The sequence below is a fragment of the Momordica charantia genome, assembly GCF_013281855.1.
Source record: "Momordica charantia cultivar OHB3-1 chromosome 5 unlocalized genomic scaffold, Mcharantia_2.0 BLBB01000005.1, whole genome shotgun sequence".
Lineage (NCBI taxonomy): Eukaryota > Viridiplantae > Streptophyta > Magnoliopsida > Cucurbitales > Cucurbitaceae > Momordica > Momordica charantia.
Genome location: NW_028275163.1, coordinates 6,669,892 through 6,695,422, shown reverse-complemented (window position 1 = coordinate 6,695,422; position 25,531 = coordinate 6,669,892). Strand labels below are relative to the sequence as shown.

Genomic DNA, 25,531 nt, shown 5'->3' with positions numbered 1-25,531 from the left:
TTAATACAAAACTCGGACGTTATGAGAACTGTGGTGTAAAACACGTCAATATTTACTGCTCCTTTCGTCAAACAATATTATCCAACATCCAAATAATCCACTAAACAATATTAAAATTTATCAAAATATTATTCAACATCCAAATAATCCACCAAAAAATATTAAAACTAAATCAAGTAAAGAAAGAGAAGACGACGTAGTGGTTCGACCAATGTGGTCCAATGTGCAAGATGAGAAATTAGTGTGCAAGGTGAGAAAGCAAACTTATATTAGCTTCAATATCTAAGAACAATACAAATGGAATGAGGGAGAATAACAAACTCAAGCCCTAAGTTGAACAACCCACAAAGAAGATGAAAACAATGGACAAAATACAAGAAGAAAGAAACAAACTCTTATGTAGATTTTTCCACCCTCGATTGCCGTAGAAAAAAAGAGTGTAACAAAATTCTGCCTCATTTCTCAATCTCCCGGAGAATGGTTCCAAATTAGGATTGCACACAATGTAATAAAATAGGCACATAATTGGGTTTAAACAAGAACTAACGGCCAACCCAACTTTTTTAATTTAATAAACCATGACATATACTTGACAACAACCATAAGAGCAGAGGTGAATTATGTTGACCTATATTGGCTATTTTAATTTCTATTTACACAAATTTCACACATTATTCTGCCCATGGTGGCCCGTCGGTTTGTGTACGTGAGCATGCGAGTGTGTCTCCTTTCGATTTTTCTCTCGACCTCCCTTTCACCTGACCACTAACCTTTATTTAAGATGTTGTTTCAGATAATATATACCTACGAACTTCTCTTTATTTAACCGATTTGGGACTTGTCGTATTCCCAACAATACTCCCTTATGACAAAGTACTTTCGAATCTCCCTTCAAATAGTTATTCAATTGTTCAATTCTTATCCCGCTAAAGACATCACCTGATAGAAATTAACCACATATCACGTCATGATCAGTACATCTTTCAAAACTCACCAGCAAGCATCTCTCAAATAGTCATTCATCTTTCCAACTCTTATCTAAGTCAAATAAGAGACGGCGTATCTAATAGGGCTCAACCATAGATTATATATACCATGACTATATCTTTCGAGAATTATCACTTTTTTGTTTGGCACTTGAGTATTATACTAACATAACTAAGTTAGGGACATGACTCTGATACAAGAGATCGAACCAGGGAGCCTCCACATTTTCCAAAAATGTGTTTTTCACTTATTTTCTTTAAAATATATATATATATATATATATATATATATATATATACACACACATAACTGATTAAGATGAATCAAAGTTATCGTGGTAGATTTGTGTTGATCTGCATAATCAATGTAGATATTGATTGAGTGAGGTAAACCATAATTTAAATTAATTTAAAAAAAAAATCCAAAAATAGATATTTGGTCCATGAGATTTAGAGTAACCTCTAGTTGGTTGCTCGAGTAACCTCTAGTTGGTTGCTCAAGTTTCAAAACGGTGTCTTTGAGTTTGAGTAATAGTTATAAAGGATCATTTACCTACTTTGATCGACTAATATTAAAATGATGTCGTAGTTAAATGGATGACTTTAACAAAATATAACCATTTATTTTGATGACTAAGACTTTTTTTTTTCCTAAATTATTTCTATTCTTTCATCTTCTAATTCCTCTTCTCCTCCGGTGAATCTCACCACCGGCCGCCGCCCGCTGTCTCCCTCATCGTCAGTTGGAACCGCTGCTACCACCACCACCAACCTCCGACGAACTTAGCCGACCTCTTCAACGAAGGGGGAATGCAGGAAAGAGGGGAGCTTTCTGAATTTCCCCTTTCTGAAGGAGAGAGGGGAGCTCTCTCCACGTTCCAGATGTGGAACAAAGGAGAGAGGAAGAGCTCCCTATCTCTTCCTCAATCCACGAAGTTTGCCTTTTTCGTTTTTGTCTTTTTGTAATTTTTAGGTGTGAAAGGAAGAGAGAGTGAATACAGAGATTTTGGAAGAACCACACACAAATTTGAATCTAACCTTAGAAACTGAAATTAAAATTTCAATCCAGATTTACAAATGGTTTGGGTTTGGGAATTTCAATTATACGATGAACACTGAAACCAAAACAAATCCTGTTGTTCTTATCGAGTGTGCCAAGTAAAAAATATGAAAGTGTATTAGTTAGTCTTTTTCACATACCGTCTTCATTTTCCCAGGTGGTATTTATAGATGAAAAAGGAAAAATGACCTTTGAGTAGTTTGGCTCCTATTTTAAATTAAATGGTCCCCTCTCATGAAAATAGAAAACCTGCGTGTTGAGTGGGGAGCAATGGTTACGGTGTAGTGGAGTAAACCGTTTATCTAACCAGCCCGATCGAGTGTCCAGTGCGATCATGACTGGACTTCGTGCTCAGATAACTCCGCCTTTGACTAAATTGATGGAATTACGTGTCTTCAAGGTTCAGGGTTAAACAACTGTCATCCCATCAATACAGTTTCATTTCCCCTTTTTCGTTGATCTATTCTTGCGATGGACGACAAAACAATTATTTCTGAACAAAAACCACAAAATAAAATCAGAGATCTTTTCGAAGCCTTGCGACGAGAAAGACGGCGCCCGGTGGCCGGTGGTAAAATTCACCTGAAAAGAGAGGAAGAAGATGGAAGGATGGAAATAATTTGAAAAAAAAAAGTCCAGTCATCTAAATAAATTATTAAATTAATATATTTTACCGAATTAGAAAAATACAGTCATCAATTTAACTGCATCATCATTTTAGTATTAGTCAACTAATGGTCATAATAATTTATAGACTATTTAGAACTATTTCTTAAGACTAAAAGCATCCATTTTGAAACTTCATGAACCAAATAGACATGTAATGGTATATTTTTTCATTTCTTTTATAAAATCATTAATTTAATTAATAAATAGATGACAGAATTTTGAATATTTATATACATTATCGTACCAAGTTAGTACTTAGTAGTTAATTATAACATAATTAATTAATTAATTTAATCTCATTACATCTCCGTTACAAAGAAAAAACTAGTGATGTTGTACCAAAAATTGTTAACCACAAGTGTATGAGTCAAGTTTTAATATAGTTGGTAAGTAAATACCGATATTATTATCAGGATTGGGTTTCTAGATCACTTCAATTACCGCAAATACTTTTTTCCAATTTTATTTAAAAACTAGAATATTGTGATATGATAATTAAAGCAAATAACACAAACTATTATAATTAAAGAATGTAAGGTGAATAGGAAAACGATATTAGGGAATAAATTTCACCAATTGAATCTATGAACTAATTACAAGATTGAACCAATTATCAATTCTATAGGCCAAAAACTCTCAAACCTCAACTGTCTCTCCCAAGCGCAAGTCAAGTCTCCTTTACTAAATTACTAAACCAATATCCCTATTTAGTTTTGTAACAAGTAAAGACTTTAACAAACAAGTCTCTTAACCACCTCTAAAAGAATTTTAAATCTCCCGATCTTAAAACTAATTATGAATCTTAGTTATTAACTCTCAACCAACTCTCCCGAGCGTAAGATTGCAAGTCTAAGATCAATTAATCTATAAACAGTAGATTAAAGACATGAAGCAAAGAGAAACATAAATAGAATAATCAAATGGATTTAATTAAGAAAATCAAACAATAAATCCATAAACGTCAATGGCTATATCAATCCCTAAGACAAGCAAATTTAGCTACTCGTGTTCGTGATTAAACTAGAAAAATAAAAGAAAAGAGATAGAAAGTGAATCTGTCGTGTTGATTGATCGGCCGCGACTCAATCTCCACGATTGATCTTCAAAACCCAACTTCTTCCTCAAAATATGCTCCAATTTTCCTTTGTTGGATCCTCCCTTCAATTGATCACGAGGGTTCAAATTTATAGAAATTTGCACGACCGTGTCTCAACACTGTGCCCTAAATACTGGCAGAAACCGAATCTGGGTCGTAGCATCGAGACACTATAGGGAGCGTTGAGATACTACGACGTGAAGCATCAATTGTTTCGCCTTTCATCGTAGCGTTGAGACGCTCTGATGTAGCGTCTCAATGCTAACGTTGCCGGCCATCTGCTGGGCTTCATCATTTGAGCTTTGAGACGCTATGCTACCCCCTCGGGTTTTCTAGCCGTAACTTATGTTGTGGGGCTTTCTCAACTTGCTCATGCTACAACTTTTCATTCTATTTGATCAATTTGATGTCCTGATTCTTCTTGGTACCTTATTTCTACAAAATAACATTTATGCGTGTAAATTTATGATAAAGAAATGGAAAATAAAAATTAATTTCATTATATTTATTATAAAATATAGTTCGAATCGAATGCTATCAAGTGCAATTGGCATGTACTTTTTCTCTCGAGGTTGGAAGTTCGATCCTCATATCCCTAAATTATTGTGCTAAAAAAAACTAGGGGTAAAAACCCTATTTAACCACTAATTTTTTTAACTTTGTCGCCCCTCCTAAAACTTTTGCAACTAGAGGTACGCCACCAATTTTTTTAACTAACATGTCTCGAATAATCTCTAACTTTGGATTCATTGATAGCCGATTCGCATTTGCACTTTCCTTAAACAAAAACCAACATTGATCATCTGATAATTTTTTTAAACGATGACTGGGAACTGTCCCTACGATGTTTGCAACCTCTAAACTCCTTGTGGTGACAATAATACAATTTCCAGATTTTCCAGCAATCTGTTTTAAACAATCACCTAAGTCATCCCACAAACCACTTTCTTCATTCCAAACATCATCAAGCACAAGAAAATACATTTTACCATGCATCTCTTTTTGGATCTTCTCGAGTAAAACTCCTTTATGGTTCAAGCCACTAGAAGTCTTGGTGAGACTTTGAAAGATCCCTTCCAAAATATTTATGATTATAAATGGTTTAGATACGCATACCCAAATAGTGTTATCAAAATGTCCTTTAATTGCCTCATGATTGAAGATCATCTGCGTCAAAGTTGTTTTTCCAAGTCCACCCAATACCTACAATGGGTAGAATGGACATATGATGTTCATTGCTAGAGTTAATAACAAGTTTCACTATGTTTGAAACTTCAATTTCCCTCCCCACAACTTCAAAATTAAGATTCGAGGTTGTCTCTCAAATTTGGCTTAGAACGATCTGATTTGCTTCTGTCGATTCTTGACCAACTAGTCCCAAAGGACTTGCCTCACAGTAATGTTTATGCAAAGTTTGAGTAATGTCTTTCATTTTCTTAGGCATCTTGAGGCGAAACGAAATGAGATTATAGGATCTTGAAATAGAATCGCGTACCTTGTTCATTTTTCCGATTTCCACCTTGCATCGAAGATTTTCATAAACAAGCTCGTCCAGCAAATCATCAGCTTCATGAACAACATCTTGGGGATCTTCCACCCACAGCTGGAATCAGAGTGCGATTTTTTTCTACTAATATCGCGTAAAATGGTTTCGGCCTTTTGTAGCCACTTGGTCAACTTGGAAAGCTCTTTCTCCAAGCTCCATGCCAAACCAATTTGCTGAACTGTTGGAAGCGTGTGATGGACACTTGCTAATTTAGAATCAACAAGACTCGTTTGAGAATAAACAATTTTACTTGTATTGAAAATTTCTCACAAAATACACACTTGGTTCACAAACTCTCTCAAACTCTCTTGTTTTTCTTCTCCACACACTTGTTTGAAATACAACAAATGACCATCCTATTTATAGGACTCCACGAAAAGATTTAGATCCATAAACTCCATCATTTGAATCTATACATACATGAACACACAATTAACTTATATAAATACATGAATATACTAGTTCATGTAAATATATCATGTACTGAGAAATGTATATGCATTATGTATCTAGAATAATACATGTTTAATTTTCTAACATGAACTGCAACTTTCACAATCTTCCTCAAACACTTCATGCACACCAAAAGTCTATAGGAATTAAGCCAAAAGTCCATAGGAAATAAGCCATCTCTATTTCTTTGCTCTAACTTTCCTAAAGAATTGCCATCGAAATTATCAGAGAGAGGGATCAAAAAGTGAAGAGGATTTGTAAGCTAAATTGTGGAGTGAGGGAAGGTGCATAGAAGAAGCCAAATTGCTTTCTCTTCTTTTTTTTTTTAATTATTTTTTTATTTGACATCGGCAGACGCAATTGACCACTTTCAAACTCCACATGGTGGGGCCTAACAAACCTTTTGTTTTGAGGATTTAGGTAGGTGTCCTATCTATGAAAGCATATTAAAAAATGGTACAATAATAAAAAATGTCCATTTGTATTATTCTACCTGTTCAAGTTTCATATTTGACACTTTTACTCTTCTATTTTTAGTTATTAGTTTAAAAATCAAAATATCCTAACTTTCATTATGTCGCCTATATTTTACCTCCCCTTGATTTTAGCTTTTTTTTTCCTAACCACTATTATTATAAATTTAGATATATATGGATATAGAATTCGCCAATTATAAGGAGACATCACATTGAGGGAGACGATCAGAGAGGGAATCTATCAGAGTCGAGTTGACGGGAGAGGATCGAGGGAACAACAGTGAGCAACGCAGTGGGTTGCAACTGGAAATGAGAGGGAGGCTTATATATTGAATTTCTATAGTTTATGTACTTTTTTTATTTCAGGTAGAGTGATTTATATTGTTGTCTTAATTGTTCACAAAATATATACCTTATTTGTTCACACTATTTGTATTTATTTAGTTGATATTGTTTACTGTATTTGTTACTCTCTCCTTATTTTTATATTTTTGTATTAATTGTTCAAAATTTTAATATATTTGGTCACATTTTTCCAATAAAAAAAAATTATTTTATATTTGGCACATATTTTTGTTACTTATTACAAAATAAAAAAAAAACTAAAAACATTTGTTTCTTTTTTTTTTGGAAGGTAAAAACATTTGTTTTTAATACACTAAAAACCATTTAAACACATTTTTTGAACAATCATAGGATTTTAAAAATTAATGAGCCAAACAGTAAAATTTCAACCCAAAAAGTCCCTTAATTGACCAGCTAAGCTTTCCTCTTAATCATCAATATAATCCACAAAAAAATATAACAAAATAATTTTACCGACTTTAATTTTTCACAAAACAAAATAGATAAGATTTCAATTATATTGTCAATCAGCCTCCAAAAAGTTTCATATTCAGAACTGAACATCATGTAGAAGTTAAGATTCAAACTTACCGCAAGGTCTTTAGATAGGTACTTTAATCAAGTAAGTTGGGTTGCTAAAATTTTAATTATTACTTCTATAATATTAGAGCATTACTGAGTTGTATATTAATAGCAAAATAAATAACTCCAAAACTTCTAAGGTTGAACCCACTCTTTGGTAAAGTTTTAAATTGAAGAAAGGGTCAGATTTACTAAACAAATCATATCGAATCAAAGTTGAGAATTCTGAGGCAATGAAATTAGAAATGGAATGAAGGAACAAAAGATAAAAATTTGGGGGGAAGTCAAACTTTACACCTATAAATTTTGCAAATTGTATGTGTAGACATCATATTTGGTTGGGTTTCTTTTATTAAAAAAAATTATTATTATTTATTTTAGTAGGTGTTATTTAATTGTTTGGTTAAAATAACATAAAGTTTTAATGTAATTGTTTTTGTTAAAGAAAGTAAGATTTTAATTAAATTAAATTTTAAAAACAGATTTCTGTTTTAAAAGAATTTGATTTAAAAATTAAAAAGGATTTGGTCTTAAAATAAGGATCAATTTTGTTAAATAAAAGTATTTGTTTTAATTTAAAAAGAATATTTTTTTTTTACTAAAACTAATATTTGATTTTTTTTAGTTTTCTCCTTGTTACGTGGCCTTTTATCCTTCATCTTTCCCCACTTTTTAAGTTTTGTTATCGTTGCAAATCTGACTATTTAAGAGAGGAGACACATAGGGGAGATAAACAACACAGAGAGAGACATAAGAGAGGAGAAGAGAAGAGTAGAATAATCTAACAGCATTCTCTCAAACTCCGACGATACCCACTCTGACGACGACGACTCACCATACCAACGATGATAGGATTCAACTCGAGATAACCTGCGACGACCTTTCCTTCTACGCGACGATCTGAATTCCGGCGGTGCAGATCCTTTGACAAACCAGCTTCAATCCAATTTCAAACTTTACAGCTAAACAACACTCTGACCAGTAAACGCTCAGGTGAGCAAATGTGAAGAAAACGTGATCTTTAATATTTATTTATATTTATTTGGTATGTTGTTATTTCGTGAATGTGCATACAATTCATGATTTTCAATAGTGTTGGTTAGTTTTTTTATCTTAATTTTGTAGGTATTTAAAAGTTCTCCATTTTAAGTTTTTATGATACACAGATTTGAATTAATATTTTATAATTCTGCATGGGAAGATTTTGGGAAGATTTAACAAGTATTTAACAAAATGTCATGATGGGATATTTTAGGATTTTTCCAATTATAAAATATTAACGAATTTGTAGGATTATACGTTTATAGTCTTATTATTTTAAGTTGTAGAATTAATATTCCGTGAAGTTGATATACATTTAGACTTTGTAGATCTTTTTTTTTTTTAAATTATTTTAACTGCAATTAGTTATTATTGTGATAAATATTTTGATTATGGTGCCAAACAGTTGCGTATCCAGAATTTCAGGTTAGGTTCACAAATGCAAATAAATATAATGAAAAATTATTCAACTTTAACTTAGCAATATGTATCAATTTTCACCTTACAGCAACATTTATCATTCGATAGATTTTCACTTGAAAAATTATTGAAAATAATATTTTCATTTGTCAAATAAATTAAAAAAAATTAATGAAAAATTGATAGATTCAGACAAAAATAGCAACGAAGGTTTTTTTTTTTAACTTATTCGTAAGTTTTCACATAGTTATTTAATAGTAAATTGTTTATATTACTCCTGGTGTGGTAGAAAACCACCCAACATACATGATTCATTAGTACATAGTTTTTGATTCGGAGGACCAAGATGAGGCATTTATATTGATGTCCTCCCAAAGCGAAGCCTTAGATTTAATAATCTCCGATAAAATGCGGTTGTTTCGTTCCAACCATATGTTTCACATAAGAGATCCAATGGCGTTACTCCAAAGGATCTTGCGCTGGCTTTTGAGAGGCTTTGACAAAAGCTCGATAATAAAATTGTCTCAATAGTTCTGGGAAAGTAATTTGTATCTGAAAAATATTTAGGATGTGCGGCCAAAGAGCAGTTGTGAATGAACAATGAAGAAATAAGTGATCTAAGGATTCGCCATTTTGATAGCATGAAACACACCAATTTGGAAAGCTTACCATTGATGGAAACTGAGCTTGTATCTTATCTGTTGTATTGAGACTTCTGTGGAGAAGGCACCAAAGAAAGAATTTGTATTTTTTCGAAATGAGAAGGCTCCAAAAATTGTCAAAGAAAAATGATTGATCAGTTTGTGACGGTCCTGATAGGAGGGATTTCATATCCTGTACCGAAAATGCTCCATTAGAAATAGCTCCCTAAATGATTTTATCAAGGCCTTTAGAATCAGAGGGCTGTTTGAAAGAGGATGTAAAAATGGCCCAATTGTTTAGCTCCCTGTCAAGCATAGGACGGCAAGGGAGGAAATTCGAACAGCCAAATTGCCAAGCTTCAAAAACAGAGTTGTTTTTTTTTGTTTTTTGTTTTTTTTTTTTTTTTTTGTCTGTGAGAGCATAAAATCTGGGTTTAGCTAGGTACAGGGGTCCGTTACCGGTCTAATTATGATACCAGAAATACATATCTCTGCCATTGCCAATTTCCCACGTTGTCGTTCTGTGAAAGATGTTCGTCATTTTAATAATATGAAACCAAGGAGCTTTTGAGCTACTGAATTTGCATGTGGTGGGAAGAATCTCTCGAAGATGTTGTACATCAAAGAAACCCATGGACTGTTATTTTTATTGAAAAAGTGCCACAACCACTTTATAACTAGAGCCTCGTTTGTGATGCCAATGCTTGTAATGCAAGACCCCCTTGTGATTTGTGAAGAGTGACAATATTCCATCTAAACAAGATGAGATCCTCCTTTATCGTCAATTCATTAGTACATAGTGTACTTCAAAAGATATATATTTTAAATCTGGGGGCACGTGCCCCTGTCCCAATGTGCATCCGCTCCTGGTACCAAATAGTTAGGTTGGTGACACAATTATTTATTAAAATCGTACTCCTCTGTGATAAAATATTTTGTCGAATTCTGCATTTTTTTTAAATATTTCAGAGTTAATGCATCATTTCAAGGATTAGATTTTGTAGATTTTTTTTTCTTTTTTTTTCCTCCTCTAAAAAAAACTAGTTTAAGCTTTCTAATAATTTAGGTATTTGGTTTATACCTTGAAATTATGTTGGTATCTGGATATTTATGTTGGGAATTCGATTTGAGTTTTATGATCGTTGTTTAGAAATCATGTGGTTGTCTGATACTTAAGATTATAATGTTTAGATCTAAGTTGTGATCATGGATGTTTGAAGTTTTGATCTTTGAATGGTCTATTACTAGTTGTAATCTTTAAATATTGTGGAGTATTCAAGTCTTGGATTTTCGAACTAATTATTTTTATTAATATTTTTTTTATGCTATTGATGTTACAATGACAAGAGGCTTGAGTGTTGAAATTTATGATTTTGGTTAACTTCTTGTGCGTATAAACAAAGCCCTTTATTTTACTTATCATTATTTATTATTTAGTTTTAAATAATTATTTAGAAAACTCCAATGATAGAGATTGGAGTCTTTCCAATACTGTCGAGGTGATAAATTTTTCTAATGGTTTTTGTGTCACCCACGCCTATCAATTCATATCTTATTACGAAGTGTGAATTAATAGATTGTGGGACACATTTAAATAAAAACTCAGAAATATTTTTATTTTGAACCAAATAAAATTACAGGATAATTTTAGACAAAAATATGTCCTATTTTTAAAACGGGTGTCGTAGGGTGCACCTCCCCTACGCTCAATCGACTCTCGAACAAAAAATCTATTTTTCGCAGATCAAGTTTTTTTTTTAATTAGCTAGGTGAGCAATCACACATCGTAGATGATTGGTGGCGACTCTAAACCCTTATCTTGAAAGAGAGCCTTCAGGAGACGACGTTGGTCGCTTCGCGTCGCAATGACGTTGCGACAATATCAATCTTCTCAATAAACTTTCAATTTCGTGAAACTAGACTCTAAAACTTAAATACGTCCACTACTAGAAAAATGGTCTTTCATGACAATTGTGAACAGTAAAACAGTCTGGAGGGAAAAAAATTGTCACAAATCAAAGGGCGCCTTTTTTACAGGAAAAAACTAAACTTTTCGGATTTTGTTAGTTTTATGAAAAACTGTCACGAAAACCGAATTTTCAATGACAGTGAAAAACTGTCACGAAATGGTGGAGGCGCGATTTTGACGGGAAAAAATGGTGATCGTCTACGAAAATTTCCATATTTTATAAAATTTTATAATTTTCAAGAAAAATAAAAAAATTTTCCAGTATTCAATTTTTAGCTAATTCGAAAGTAACTACGATGCTTTATTTCGTTGGGTTTTTAAATACCATAACCAACCTCATTCTTGATATTTGTTACCTCAAAATCAATTGCAAATCACCGATCAACATTATTTTTATTAAAAAAAAATGTTTCATTAGTCTCGTGAATCGATACTCGAAATACTGATTCCATTTTATTATGTGTAACGGATGTACACTTATGTTCTAACAATTCCAGACAGTCAAACCCAAAAATTGTTGCTATATTTACCAATATATGTAAAATACTTTAGCAATCCATTACAAATTAAAAGAAAAACCATTTAAACACAATTTTTAACAATCACACAACATAAAAATTAATGAACAAAATTCAACAAAAAGAAAAATCGAGTTATAATCCAAAAATATGATTCGTATATATAGTTTACAGAAACGTGAAATCAAAGTATGCAATGTAGCTGGAAGACATGGAAATTCAAGAATTGTTTCCAGAATTTTGTCTATAGAATATATGCCTTATTTGCAAAATGGAAGACATGCTGATATGGTTTTCAGTCCATTAGAGTCCCCTCACAAATGAATGCACGACAGATATTTGAGTGCTCACCCGAGTTAACGGGAGTTTGCTAGATAGGACATTATCGAATAGTATCTTTTGATGAGAGATATGAATAGGAGCCCCTAGAAAACTAGTCTTTTCTAAATTATATGAAACCAGTAACCAAACAACAAGTGCATGGGTATTTGAACCCGGAGTATTCAAGAAAAAACATAATATTTGATGGAAGAATGAGAAATCCTTTTCAACAACCTGCTAGGATAGAAAGTCTTATATCTTTAAACTAATTCATCAAGTTGATGACAAAATACACGGACATTCCCGTGGTGGAATTATGCACTTTGTTACACACAACACCCCTTAGAGGAAGGGTCAAGCAAGGTGGACAACGGGTGAGAGAAATAGAGGTTTGGGCTCTAGAAGAATTTGATGTTGCTCATATTTTGCCTTACTTTATAAATCTGATCATATTAAAGCTCGACAAAAAATACTTGATACTACGATCATTGGAGGAGCAATACCTAAACGTGAGAATACTTCCAAAATCTTTTTGATTGTTCGTTCGAGAACTACGATCGTTAGCTTTGGAATTGAATCATTTCCTTGCATACTTCCTGATTAATAGAAATGAAGCTTAATCAAAATGATCTCTATGTGGGGGAGTTTGCGAGCTATCGAAGTTGAACATTAATAAAAACAAATAAATACTCAAAAAGCTCCCTACTGTTTGAACCCACTTTTTGGTAAGTTTAAATTGACGATCTACTCAAGAATAAGATATACTATACATACAATCAAATCAGATCAAACTTTGGAATTCTGAGGCAACAAAATTAGAAATTGAATAAAGGTACAGAAGATAAAAATTAGGGGGAAAATCAAATTTCAAGCTTAAACTTTGCAAATTGTATCAATCTCGCCAAAAAACTTTCCATTTCATCAAAGTATACTCAAGGTTTCAATTTCATTAAACTGGTCAGAAATTTAAATAGGTTGTGTTTCAATTTTTATCCTCTATTCAATTTTTACTAATTACTCCATTAATTTTACAATAAAATAATGTAAAAATCTCATTAATATAATGAAAAGCTAGCAAAATCGAATAAGTCCACTAAAACATTCAAATTAAAAAGAAACATGCAGTAACTAGTTCTAATATCATTTTTCTTGTCCGAATATTATCAATTTCATATCAAGTATATATATGTTTTATATTTATTATAGGTATATGAGAATTATCAAATGAAAACTTATTAGAAGGTAAAAATTACCATACAAATTCAAAGTTTAAAATGAATATTACAATCGATATCCAAATTTTATACCTACACTATCCAAGTTGAAGATTAAAATTGATATATTATTTTTCAGAAAAGTGCCAAATATTCATGGACACAAATTTGTATCTCTTGTTTGATCACAGATGGGTAGTTGATCCATCCTTTTCGCCTTCTCTGGTCAATCCGTCGTCCTGATCCGCCCAAGGGAGTTGAGCGACCACCGTTGGAGAGGGTTGAGTACGGCAAAGAGATAAAAGTTGAACACCCAGTATCAGATTGCATCCGCCATATAGAAGTGGACATTTAATAGCACTCAGAAGCTCCAATTTTGTGAGGCGTCGTATGGCTTCTGTTGAAGGCAGACGTCTCAAATTCTCGCAACCTTCAAAACTCAACATTTCCAAAGACGTAAGGTTGTTCAGCCATTCTGGTGGAACTTCAATGCCCCCAAAATTTCCAATGGATAATTGTTTCAAGGCAGTGAGGTGTTGCAAATGTGGAGGAAGTTGTGTGCAATTTCCTGAGCACTCATCTCTCAACTCAAGCTTTATGATCAGAGACTGTAGGCTTACGAAAGGAGTAAAGTCGTAATCTTGCATGCATCCAACAAATTTCATTTCTTTCAAGTTAGTGAGGTGGCCTAACCCCAATGGCAACTTCTTCAATCCATCTATCCTCAAATTTGACAAGTTCTGACAATTTTGTACATTTAAGCTCAATTTGGGACAGTATGCTACTGTCAAATCACGAAGGGAACTGCAACCTTCTAGCCCATTGGGCAGTTTTTCCAAATTTCCACATCCATAAATACTGAGAGTTTGAAGAGATCCAAAGCTATTTGATACCACGGCTGCGTCTTTCCACTGTTCTAAATTGCGACACCAAATGAAAGTAAGTTTCCTCAACTTGGAAAATGAATGTCCTTGGTTGTTGGAGCCATTTCCATAAAACTCACTTCCTATGCATCTCAAACTGTCCATAGAATTAATGTTAAGTTCCACCAAATTTGGTAATCGTCCAAGCATTGGAAGCCTCTCACAATTTTTACAATTAGAAAGACGTATAACAGTCAAATTTTCAACAAAGATAGCATCACCCAAAACTTGGCCTCCAAAACCTATAACAGTCAATGATTGAAGATTTTTGTGTGGTTGAAGCCCTTCCAATACTTCCAACTCACTGTATCTACTGTTCTTTCCTTCAAAACGTGAACTCCACTCAAAGATCAGCTCCTGTAAATTCTTCTTTTCAACCAATTTTGCAACTATTGATTCCTCTTTACTTTCCACTCGTTCGAGACATGAAAGTTGTAATTTACCTTTGAGATTTTTCAGTGGTCCAAGTTCTTCGATTTTACAACCATTTTCAAACCCTGCTACAAAACGTGATAGTGTTTGAAGATGAATCAACTCGCTCATGTGTGAGGGCATTTGCCTGAAATCGCTTTTGAGTTCAAATTCTAAATGCCTTAGACTAACCATTTTTCTCGAGTTCTTTGGAAGACTTTTCATATGTCTAAGCTTTAGTGTCTGCAGATTGTAAAGCATAACAATAGATTCTGGCAATACATCCACGTAATTACCATTTGCAATACTGAGATATCTCAAATGTTTCAACTTACCTATTGATTCTAGTAAGTTACCAGTCTTCTCACAATGAAGTACTAAAACACGCAAAGAAACACAATCCACCAACTCATTATAAATGACTTGATTATTGCAAATCAACGTGCGCAACTTTCTTGCACTTTTTCTACTCCGGTTACTAGAACTTAATTCGTGCAACAACTTTTGATGATTTGAAATAGCGCACGCGATATCATGTATCAAATCATGCATTATAAAGTAAATACCTCTCTCACTCTTATCCATTGTAACATCTTGAAATAAGGAGCGAGATAACAAGAAGTTAAAGTGCCATTCTCCTATATCCTCCTCCGTCATTTCATTATCTCCCTCTTGATCCTGTGGTTGAATAAACCCTTGTGCTATCCAAATTCGAATTAAGTTTTCTTTGTCATACAAACAATCTTTAGCAAAATTTGAACAGTAAGCAAAACATTGCTTTAATGAGAGTAGCGGTAGACAATCCACACTTAATTTCAGAATAGATGAAACAAAATCTTTGTCATCATTTGAAATATTTCTTACAACACTTTCAACTTTTGTCACCCATCTCTCATAGTCTCCTTCAAACTTTGTCGCCCCTCCTAAAACTTTTGCAACTAGAGGTACGCCACCAATTTTTTTAACTAACATGTCTCGAATAATCTCTAACTTTGGATTCATTGATAGCCGATTCGCATTTGCACTTTCCTTAAACAAAAACCAACATTGATCATCTGATAATTTTTTTAAACGATGACTGGGAACTGTCCCTACGATGTTTGCAACCTCTAAACTCCTTGTGGTGACAATAATACAATTTCCAGATTTTCCAGCAATCTGTTTTAAACAATCACCTAAGTCATCCCACAAACCACTTTCTTCATTCCAAACATCATCAAGCACAAGAAAATACATTTTACCATGCATCTCTTTTTGGATCTTCTCGAGTAAAACTCCTTTATGGTTCAAGCCACTAGAAGTCTTGGTGAGACTTTGAAAGATCCCTTCCAAAATATTTATGATTATAAATGGTTCAGATACGCATACCCAAATAATGTTATCAAAATGTCCTTTGATTGTGTCATGATTGAAGATCTTTTGCGCAAAAGTTGTTTTTCCGAGTCCACCCATACCCACAATGGGTAGAATGGACATATGATGTTCATTGCTAGAGTCAATAACAAGTTTCACTATGTTTGAAACTTCATCTTCCCTCCCAACAACTTCAAAATTTAGATTCGAGGTTGTGTCTCGAATTTGGCTTAGAACGATCTGATTTGCTTCTGTCGATTCTTGACCAACTAGTCCCAAAGGACTTGCCTCACAGTAATGTTTATGCAAAATTTGAGTAATGTCTTTTATTTTCTTAGCCATCTTGAGACGAAACAGAAAGACATTATGAGATGTTGAAAAAGAATCACGTACCTTGTTAATTTTTCCGATTTCCACTTTTCGTCGAAGATGTTCATAAACAAGCTCGTCCAGCAAATCGTCAGCTTCATGAACAACATCTTGGAGATCTTCCACCCACAGCCTCACCGAATCAGAGTGTGATTTTTTTCTATTAATATCGCGTAAAATGGTTTCGGCCTTTTGTAGCCACTTGGTCAAGTTGGAAAGCTCCTTCTCCAAGCCCCGTGCCAAACCAATTTGCTGAGCTGCAACTTTCACAATCTTCCTCAACACTTCCTGCACAGCGAAAGTCCATAGGAATTCAGCCATCTCTATTTCTTTGCTCTAACTTTCCCGAAGAATTGCAATCGAATTCGAAATTATCAGAAAGAGGGATAAAAAAGTGAAGAGGATTTGTTACATAAATTGTAGAGTGAGAGAGAAGTGCATAGAAGAAGCCAAATTGCTTCCTCTTTTTTTATTTGACATCGGCAGACGCAATTGACCACTTTCAAACTCCACATGGTAGGGCCTACAAAGCTTTTGTTCTTTACTTTCACCAAAATATAATATGATTTATTAAATCAAAAAATCTCATTAGATTGCCATTACTCTTAGAAAAAGAGAGACAAAAAAGGTACTAGTAAAAAAATAATACGAATTTGCAAAAAGTAGCAAAAAGTTGCATAAAATAGCAAAATTGGGAGGTCCAACCAGTGCAAAGTAAAGATCCAATATACATTTAATGAACACAAAATTCAAACAACAATATATTTGATATATACACATGATTTGATATGTCATCGATATATTTGATTCGATATACCAACTTTATATACTTTATATGAACTAGTTTGATGTATTACTTATTTTTATTGTGTTCAATTTTTTTCTATTAGAAAATTGTGGTATGTTATTTATAGATTTTTATTAAATGCCTATATATATAATATGAATGTTGATATAGCATTTACCTATCTAATTTGTTGGATTACTGAAGAAATTAATAACACTGATATGATATGATATATATATACGCTTAATTTGATATACCTAATATATATATACTTGATATACCTAATTTGATCTACCATCGATATATATCTAAAAATATGGAATGATAAAATTAAAATGATTAAACAAGTCAAAAAATAAATTTTCAAATATTTGGTCACATTTGTCCCATCAAAAAATTATTTATATTTACAAGTATGACAAATATTTTAGTTACTTATTACACATTAAAAGAAAACTAAAAACATTTTTTTAATAAAAAAAAACCATTTAAACACATTTTTTGAACAATCATAGGATTTTAAAAATTAATGAGCCAAACAGTAAAATTTCAACCCAAAAAGTCCCTTAATTGACCAGCTAAGCTTTCCTCTTAATCATCAAATATAAATTGATGATATAATCCACAAAAAATATAATAGAACAATTAACAAACTTTGATTTTTTCACAAAGAAAATAGATAAGATTTAAATTATATTGTCAATCGGGCTCCAAAAAGTTTCATATTCAGAAATAAAGATTCAAATTTACGACAAGGTCTTTAGATAACCTTAATCAAGTAAGTTATGTGGCTAAAATTTTTATTATTACTTCTACAGTATTAGAATATTATTATGTTGTAGTAATAACAAAATAAATAACTCCAAAAGCTCCCTACAGGTTGAACACACTTTTGGGTAAAGTTTTAAATTGACGATCTAATGAAGAATCAGATTTACTAAATAAATTATCGAATCAAAGGTGAGAATTCTGAGGCAATGAAATTAGAAATGGAATGAAGGAACAAAAGAGATAAAAATTTGGGGGGAAAATCAAATTTTACACCTATATATAAACTTTGCAAATTGTATCAATCTCGTATATAAACTTGTTCTAACATTCTTCTAGCTGTAATTCTATCAATTTCATACGAAATATATGTTTTATAGTTTACTTTATACACACGAGAATATTCTTTTCAATAATTCTTCAAATAAAAACAATTGAAAGACAGTTCTTAAAGTTTGAGGTGAATATTACCATACTTATCCAAATTTATTTGAAATTGTGATACATATATAGTACACCAACTGAAGATTAAAATTGATATTTTTCGAGAAACGTACAAAATTTATTCATGTAATAGAAGAAATTCTACACAGATTACTCTTGTGCTGGTCAATTTAGTTTTGTAATTGTATCACAAATCGACTAGTGATCCATCGGTTTTCGCCTTCTTTTGGGAGTTGAGCTAGCTTCCTTGCAGAGGGTTGAGTACGGCAAAGGACAAAAGTTGAACACCCAGTACCAAGTGGTGTCCGCCAAGTAGCCAATGTAATAGCTTTCAGATGCTCCAATTTGGTGAGGCCTCGTATGGCTTCTGAGCCCCAGAGTACCCCACGTATCTCCACAATGGTATGATATTGTCCGCTTTGGACATAGCTCTCACGGCTTTGCTTTTGGTTTCACCCAAAAGGCCTCATACCAATAGAGATAATTGTCCTCTCTTATATACCCATGATCATTCCTTTCCCTAGTCAATGTGAGACTTTGTTTGCAATCAATCACCTTACAAACCCAACATTCTCTTGAAGGCAGACCTCTCAAATTTTTGCAATCTTCAAAATTCAACATTTCCAAAGACGTAGCTTCCTCAACCATTCTGGTACAACTTCAATGCCCCCAAAATTTATAATGGTCAAATCTTTCAAGGCAGTGAGGTGTTCAAAATGTTGAGGAAGTTGTGTGCAATTTTCTGAGAAGTTATCTTTGTGTGGTTGAAGTCCTTCCAATACTTCCAACTCATTGTATTTATTGTCCTTTCCTTCAAAATCTGAACTCTAGTCAAATGATGTAAAATTTCCTTTTCAACCAATTTTGCAAGCGTTGGGCACCTAGGCGCCAAAGTTGGCAGAAAAGAAAGACAGAATGTTCGGCTTTTTTTCCTTCTTCTAAACTTTATCTCTTTTGTTTCTTTTTATCCGCCTCTTTAATTCAACTCCTACAAAACAAATAACAACATAAAAACAAATAAACTAGCCAACAAAAAACCAACAAAAGCTATCAAACAACCAAAAAAAATCCCAATTTACTAATCAAAAAATTACTCATCAAAATGCCCCAAAACTTATCAATTTGCTCGTCCTCGAACAAAGACATACAATAGAGATTTAAACCCACCGCCAACCTATCATTGGATATAGATAGACTCAAAGCTTCAAAACAAAGTTTTCTTACTTACAAAAGAAAATTAAACTAAGGTCAAGCAATGCAAAGAATGTTTAACCGACAAGCTAATTTGTTTCTAATTTAAACCCTATACATGTGTGTGCACAATTCTTCATAAAATGTCATCTCTCATTCCAAAAACAAATTTTACGCACAAGCAAACTTAATCATTTCACATCCACAACTAGATGCAAAATATTGAATAGCATCACAATTCTAGGATAGGCAAGAATTCACTCATATGTCGTCTCAGGAAAGAAATCAGAAATTTAGCATCTCTCATTCTTATAAGCCAAGCTACCATGAGCCCAAGAATGTTTAAATGATAAAGTGTTTTCTAAATCCAATATTTTCCTAACTCAAAAATTTTACAAACACTAAAGAATCTGAACACTTCCTTTCTGTTTCAACAACTTAATACGAATGTGATTTTTTTTATGATTTTTTTATAATAACATTTTCCTTCTGAAAAGAAAAATAAACATGTCTTTCTGAAAAATAAAGTAGCAAAATACAATGAGAGGCAGGTCCTCACTGGGAAAAGATATTTGAAGCGCAAAAAAACTGTTAAACATTTAGGACAAGGACTTCTCATGTAGTGTTTTAAAAGTTTAAGTTTAGGAAAGACCAGCAGAAAAACCTTATTAAACAAATACATTGACAAATGGCTCACGGCTTATGCAAACAACAAATGCTAAATTTCCTCAATTCTTAATTATCATCATAGACATGAGGTACTAACAAGACACACCCGAATGGTGAATTAACAAAAATTTAGCATGCTTTTCATGAAGGATAAAACCAGCTAAGCGCAACTTTTAAACAACAAGTACTCAGAATTGTGTGCTCAATAAGATTGTAAAAGGGCAAAAAATAAAGCCAAACCAACTCCGTAGTCCACAACTTCAACATGCTTGAAAATAATTTAAATTTATTTTGCAAGAACAAAAACTACAATTGTTATCACCAGCTATCATTGTCTACTAGAGGTCAACAAGGAATCACACCACCCCCAAACCTAAAACATGCACTGTCCCCAATGTATGAAAATGCATAAAGACAAGCAAAGAAAAAAAAAATAGGGTAGGGGATATTGAGACTTCCCTGAGTGGCGCGTCGCCTCATGCGTCAACATCGTCGTCAGAGGCCTGCGGCGGATCAGGAAACTGAACCGGCTCGGGCCCTTGATTAAATCCTTGTTGCATCATCATCTGAATAAGGCGGGCATTAAATTGATTTCGATAGACATACTATCTTTGCTAACGCCTATCCATTCGTTCAAATCTCTCCTGCAAAGACAACGACACCCTGACATCCCTTAAATAAGTAGCCTCTATATTATCTTGCTCAGTGGGAGCATTGTCATCAGAATCCCATCCTTTTAGGCCAAATATATAGTTCCTGTCCATAATTGCCCAGGGTGCTGTAGTTCATCATCTGGTCCCCACACCACTCTAGCCGCCTTCCATAAAGTTGTGATCAACGAAGGGTGACCCAAGCCACCCGTGGTCAATGCCCGCTTGCCATGCTTTATGGATTGCTGAATGATTCTCCCCACATCAATGGACTTTCCTGTTACAATGGCATAAAGAATGATTGCTCTATCCTTTTTGACATCGCTCACATGGGTCGTGGGAAGGAATCGGGCGCAAATGAAATTAGCCACACTTTATTAATCACACTTAACTCAGACGTTTTGAAACTCAACTTCTCCTCTCGGCGGGTTTTCCACTGGGTATCGGGCTTACACAACGTCGCAATAACCTCATCATAATCTAAATCATCTGCTGCATAAGCGTTGTACCCATCCCGATCAATGTCTGGTAAGTTGTAAATTTTATTGATGGCGGAAAAATCAAAAGCAACCATCTTCTTTTGAACAAAGCTCTTAGTGCTCCCCTCTTTCAAATTTGTATAAAATTCTCTCACAATGGGGAACCACAGCAGACTGGGGCGATTTTACAAACTCTCCCCACCTTCGCTGCTCAATGTTTCTAAAAATATTTGACTGATCAACACAACAAGGTTGTAAACCCGTTTCTGACACTATACTTTGCTTAACCACTAAATCTAAATAAGAGCGGGCTGCCTCAATGTCAACAAAACGGTTTTTGAAAAATGATTCAGAGGAACTTCCAAGTTTTAATCATTTAGGACCTATGACAGAAACTCCCTCAAATTTTTGGCTACAAAATTTATCCCAACCAACTCCTAAGACTCCTTGAAACCACCTCACAACACAATGAGTTTCTTAACAACAAGAGAGAAACCTTCCACCAACAAGAAACTATGGCAAACCAACATTCAAAACTCAAATGCTTAAAATACATTTACTTGGAGTAGATACCTATAAGATACTTGAAAAATCCAGAAGATTTCCGTTGAAACCACGTCTAGATCGAAAGCAAACTTGGAAGAGAGACCCATGAAGCATTGAGAACAAAACCCATGAGAAAATGTGCAAGAATCCACATTGGTGGGGGAGAGGGGCCTGAAATCAACAAAAATCAGTAAGGGAAACAAGCTTTAAGATAGAAAAATTGAGATTGGTGGGAAAAAATTGGGGATTTTAGTGCAATTTAAGCAAAAAATTTTGAGATCAAGCCGGCTACGCTTCAGATGACCAGACTTCAGTACAATTTTGTGGATTACCAAGTGAAGATTCAAATGCTCATATAGCAAATTTTTTAGAGATCTGCAACACATTCAAATATAATGGAGTGACAGATGAGGCTATCAAACTAAGGCTTTTTCCGTTCTCTCTAAAGGACCGAGCTAAGCAATGGTTGAAGTCTTTGCCGGTAGATTCAATTCAGACATGGAATTATTTGGCTCAGAAATTCCTTGCCAAGTTCTTTCCACCTGCAAAGTCTACTAAGATTCGAGTTGAGATTAATAACTTTGCTCATTTTGAGGGAGAGACACTGTATGAAGCATAGGAAAAATACAAGGAGCTCCTAAAAAAGTGCCCACACCATGGATTACCTAAATGGATGCAAGTGCAAAATGTTTATAATGGATTAGATAATAGAACAAGAACTACGATTGACGCAGCATCAGAAGGAGCTTTCATGGGTAAAACTGAAAGCGGAGCATATGACTTGTTAGAGGAAATGACATTGAACAATTACCAGTGACATAGTGAGAGATCAACTCAGAAAAGGTCGATGGGAGTAAATGAGGTAGATGCTATCACTGCATTAACCGCGTAGGTTGCTTCACTTTCCAAGCAAGCCATTTAGGAGTAAATGCTATTCAAACACCATCTACATTGTGTCAGTACTACCATGGTAACCATAGAGCGAAGATTGTCAAGTGGGAAATCCATTTATGCAAGGCCAACATGAGCAAGCTCACTTTGTTGGGAATTTTAATCGCCGGCCAAACAATCCATATTCTAACACATATAATCCACGTTGGCACAACCACCCAAATTTCTCATGGCGACAGAATCAGAATCAGAACCAAAACACTACTCTTCCTCCACCGGGGTTCCAACAGCCAGAAAAGAAGAATAACCTTGAAGAAGTGATGTTGCAAATGGCAAATAACACAAATCAGTTCATGGTGGAAACGAAAAGACCAACTTTCAAAATCAAGCAGCATCCATTCGAAATTTGGAGATACAAGTTGGTCAATTGGTAAATATGAACACCAATCGTCAACAAGGAAACTTACCAAGCACAACGAAACTGAATCCTAAAGAGCAGTGCAAGGCCATTACCTTTGCGAAGTGGCAAAACAGTTGAGGCACAAATTGGAAAGGAAAAGAGCACATTTGCCAAAGCCTCACCATCTGAAGTTCCAGTGGCACCTGAGGAACAACCTAATAAAGTGATCCATCCACAAGAAGAGGAAAAACATAGCGTGCTTTATCCTGAACGTCTTAGAAAGGGTAAACTAGATAAGCAGTTCTCTAAATTTGTAGATGTTTTCAAGAAACTTCATATTAATATTCCTTTTGCATATGCCCTTGAACAGATGCCGAGCTATGTCAAGTTTATGAAAGAAATTTTGTCGAACAAGAGGAAACTTGAAGAATATGAGACAGTGGCACTCACCGAAAACTGCAGTGTCATCCTGCAATAAAAATTGCCTCAAAAGCTAAAAGATCTAGGTAGTTTTACAATTCCATGTTCTATTGGCAATTTCACTTTTGAGAAAGCATTATGTGATTTTGGGGCAAGTTTAAATTTGATGCCTTTGTCTATTTTCAAGAGGCTTGGATTGGGAGAAGCAAGCCCAACGACGGTGACTCTGCAATTGGCAGATCGATCCATTAAACACCCAAAAGGAAGCATTAACGACATCTTGGTAATGGTAGACAAGTTCATTTTTCCTGCTGATTTCGTTGTTCTTGACATGGATGAAGATAGAGAAGTCCCAATCATATTGGGAAGACCATTTTTAGCAACAGGACAAGCCCTGATTGATGTTTATAAGGGTGAACTGTGTTTGAGGGTGCAAGGTGAAGAAGTCACATTCAATATGTTTAATGCCATCAAGTATCCGAGAGTGAGTGATAGTTGTTTCCGCATTGATCTATTGGATTCTTTGGTTTCAAAACAGCCAGATACATGGACAACACCGCTTGAGGTAAGACTTATCCACTCTGTCCCTGAGGGACTAGAAAATGTAAAAGTGATGAAATGTATAAAGTGGTTGGATTCGTTAAGCCCATTTGAGAGAGAGCGATATGAATCTCTAGGACAATCTCCATCTAGGCATCCACCTTTAATAGAAAAGGCCCCCACTTTAGAGTTGAAGTTGCTACCATCGCACTTTAGATATACATATTTGGGTGAAGAGTCTACTCTCCCTGTAATTGTTTCAGCTGGGTTGTCTAGTGAAGAGGAAGACAAATTGCTACGCGTGCTAAGAAAACACAAACTAGCAATAGGATGGTCGTTGGCATATATCAAGGATATCAACCCTTCATTGTGCATGCATAGGATTTTGTTAGAAGATGGTACTCTACCATCAACTCTACCATCAATTGAAGTGCAGGGGAGACTTAATCCGAAAATGAAAGAAGTGGTAAGAAGTGAAATTCTAAAATGGCTCGATGCAGGAATAATTTACCCTATTTCAGTGTCTGGGTGAGTCCAATGCATCTAGTTCCAAAAGAAAGGAGGAATGACAGTAATTGAGAATGAGAATAATGAGTTGATCCCTACAAGACTGGTGACTGGTTGGAGAATTTGCATAGATTACAGAAAGTTAAATAACGCAAAAAGGAAAGATCATTTTCCTTTGCCTTTTATTGACCAGATGTTGGACCGGTTAGCAGGGCATGATTACTATTGTTTCCTTGGTAGGTATTTCGAGTATCATAAGATAGCAATTGCACCAGAGGATTAAGAGAAGACAACCTTCACGTGCCCGTATGGTACCTTCACATTTAGGAGGATGCCCTTTGGTTTATGCAATGCACCCGCCACTTTTCAAAAGTGCATGATTGCCATCTTTTTAGACATGGTTGAGAAATGTAATGAGGTATTTATGGATGATTTTTCTGTATTTGGTGTTTCATTTGATAATTGCCTCATTAATTTAGAAATGGTGTTGAAAAGATGTGAGCAATCTAACCTTGTCTTGAATTAGGAGAAATGTCATTTCATGGTTCGAGAAGGTATTGTGCTAGGACATAAAATTTCTTCCAGAGGAATCGAGGTGGATAGAGCAAAGATAGAGATAATCGAGAAATTGCCACCGCCTGTTTCAGTCAAGAGAGTGAGGAGCTTTTTAGGCCATGCCGAGTTTTACAGGAAGTTCATAAAAGACTTTTCCAAAATTACTAAACCTCTTTCGAATCTGTTGGTGCAAGGTACACAGTTCCAATTTGATGATGTATGCTTGAAAGCTTTTAATTTATTGAAAGAAAAGCTTGTGTCAGCTCCTATAGTTGTAACTCCAGATTGGGA

General features: G+C 34.3%; 2 protein-coding genes and 1 pseudogene across 2 annotated transcripts; 1 reads left to right on the top strand and 2 right to left on the bottom strand.

Annotated features, from left to right (window-relative positions):
* Positions 1-4,444: 4,444 nt before the first annotated feature.
* LOC111014669 (putative disease resistance protein RGA3) lies at positions 4,445-5,485 on the bottom strand. The gene is made up of 2 exons (XM_022289463.2): positions 5,307-5,485; positions 4,445-5,014 (listed from the first exon to the last, which is right to left on the bottom strand). Exons 1-2 carry the CDS (start codon positions 5,313-5,315, stop codon positions 4,445-4,447), a joined length of 579 nt encoding a protein of 192 aa, XP_022145155.2. The 5' UTR covers positions 5,316-5,485.
* A 7,847-nt stretch (positions 5,486-13,332) lies between these two features.
* Positions 13,333-16,828, bottom strand: LOC111014619 (disease resistance protein RGA2-like). Its single transcript, XM_022289412.2, has one exon. The coding sequence runs from the start codon at positions 16,712-16,714 to the stop codon at positions 13,523-13,525; it is 3,192 nt and encodes a 1,063-aa protein (XP_022145104.1). The 5' UTR covers positions 16,715-16,828; the 3' UTR covers positions 13,333-13,522.
* Positions 16,829-22,063: 5,235 nt separating this feature from the next.
* LOC148211203 (uncharacterized) lies at positions 22,064-24,968 on the top strand (annotated as a pseudogene).
* Positions 24,969-25,531: the final 563 nt, after the last annotated feature.

Bases quoted from the DNA above. Each gene is read 5' to 3' on its own strand.
- LOC111014619 (XM_022289412.2), bottom strand. From the start codon at position 16,714: ATGGCTGAATTCCTATGGACTTTCGCTGTGCAGGAAGTGTTGAGGAAG.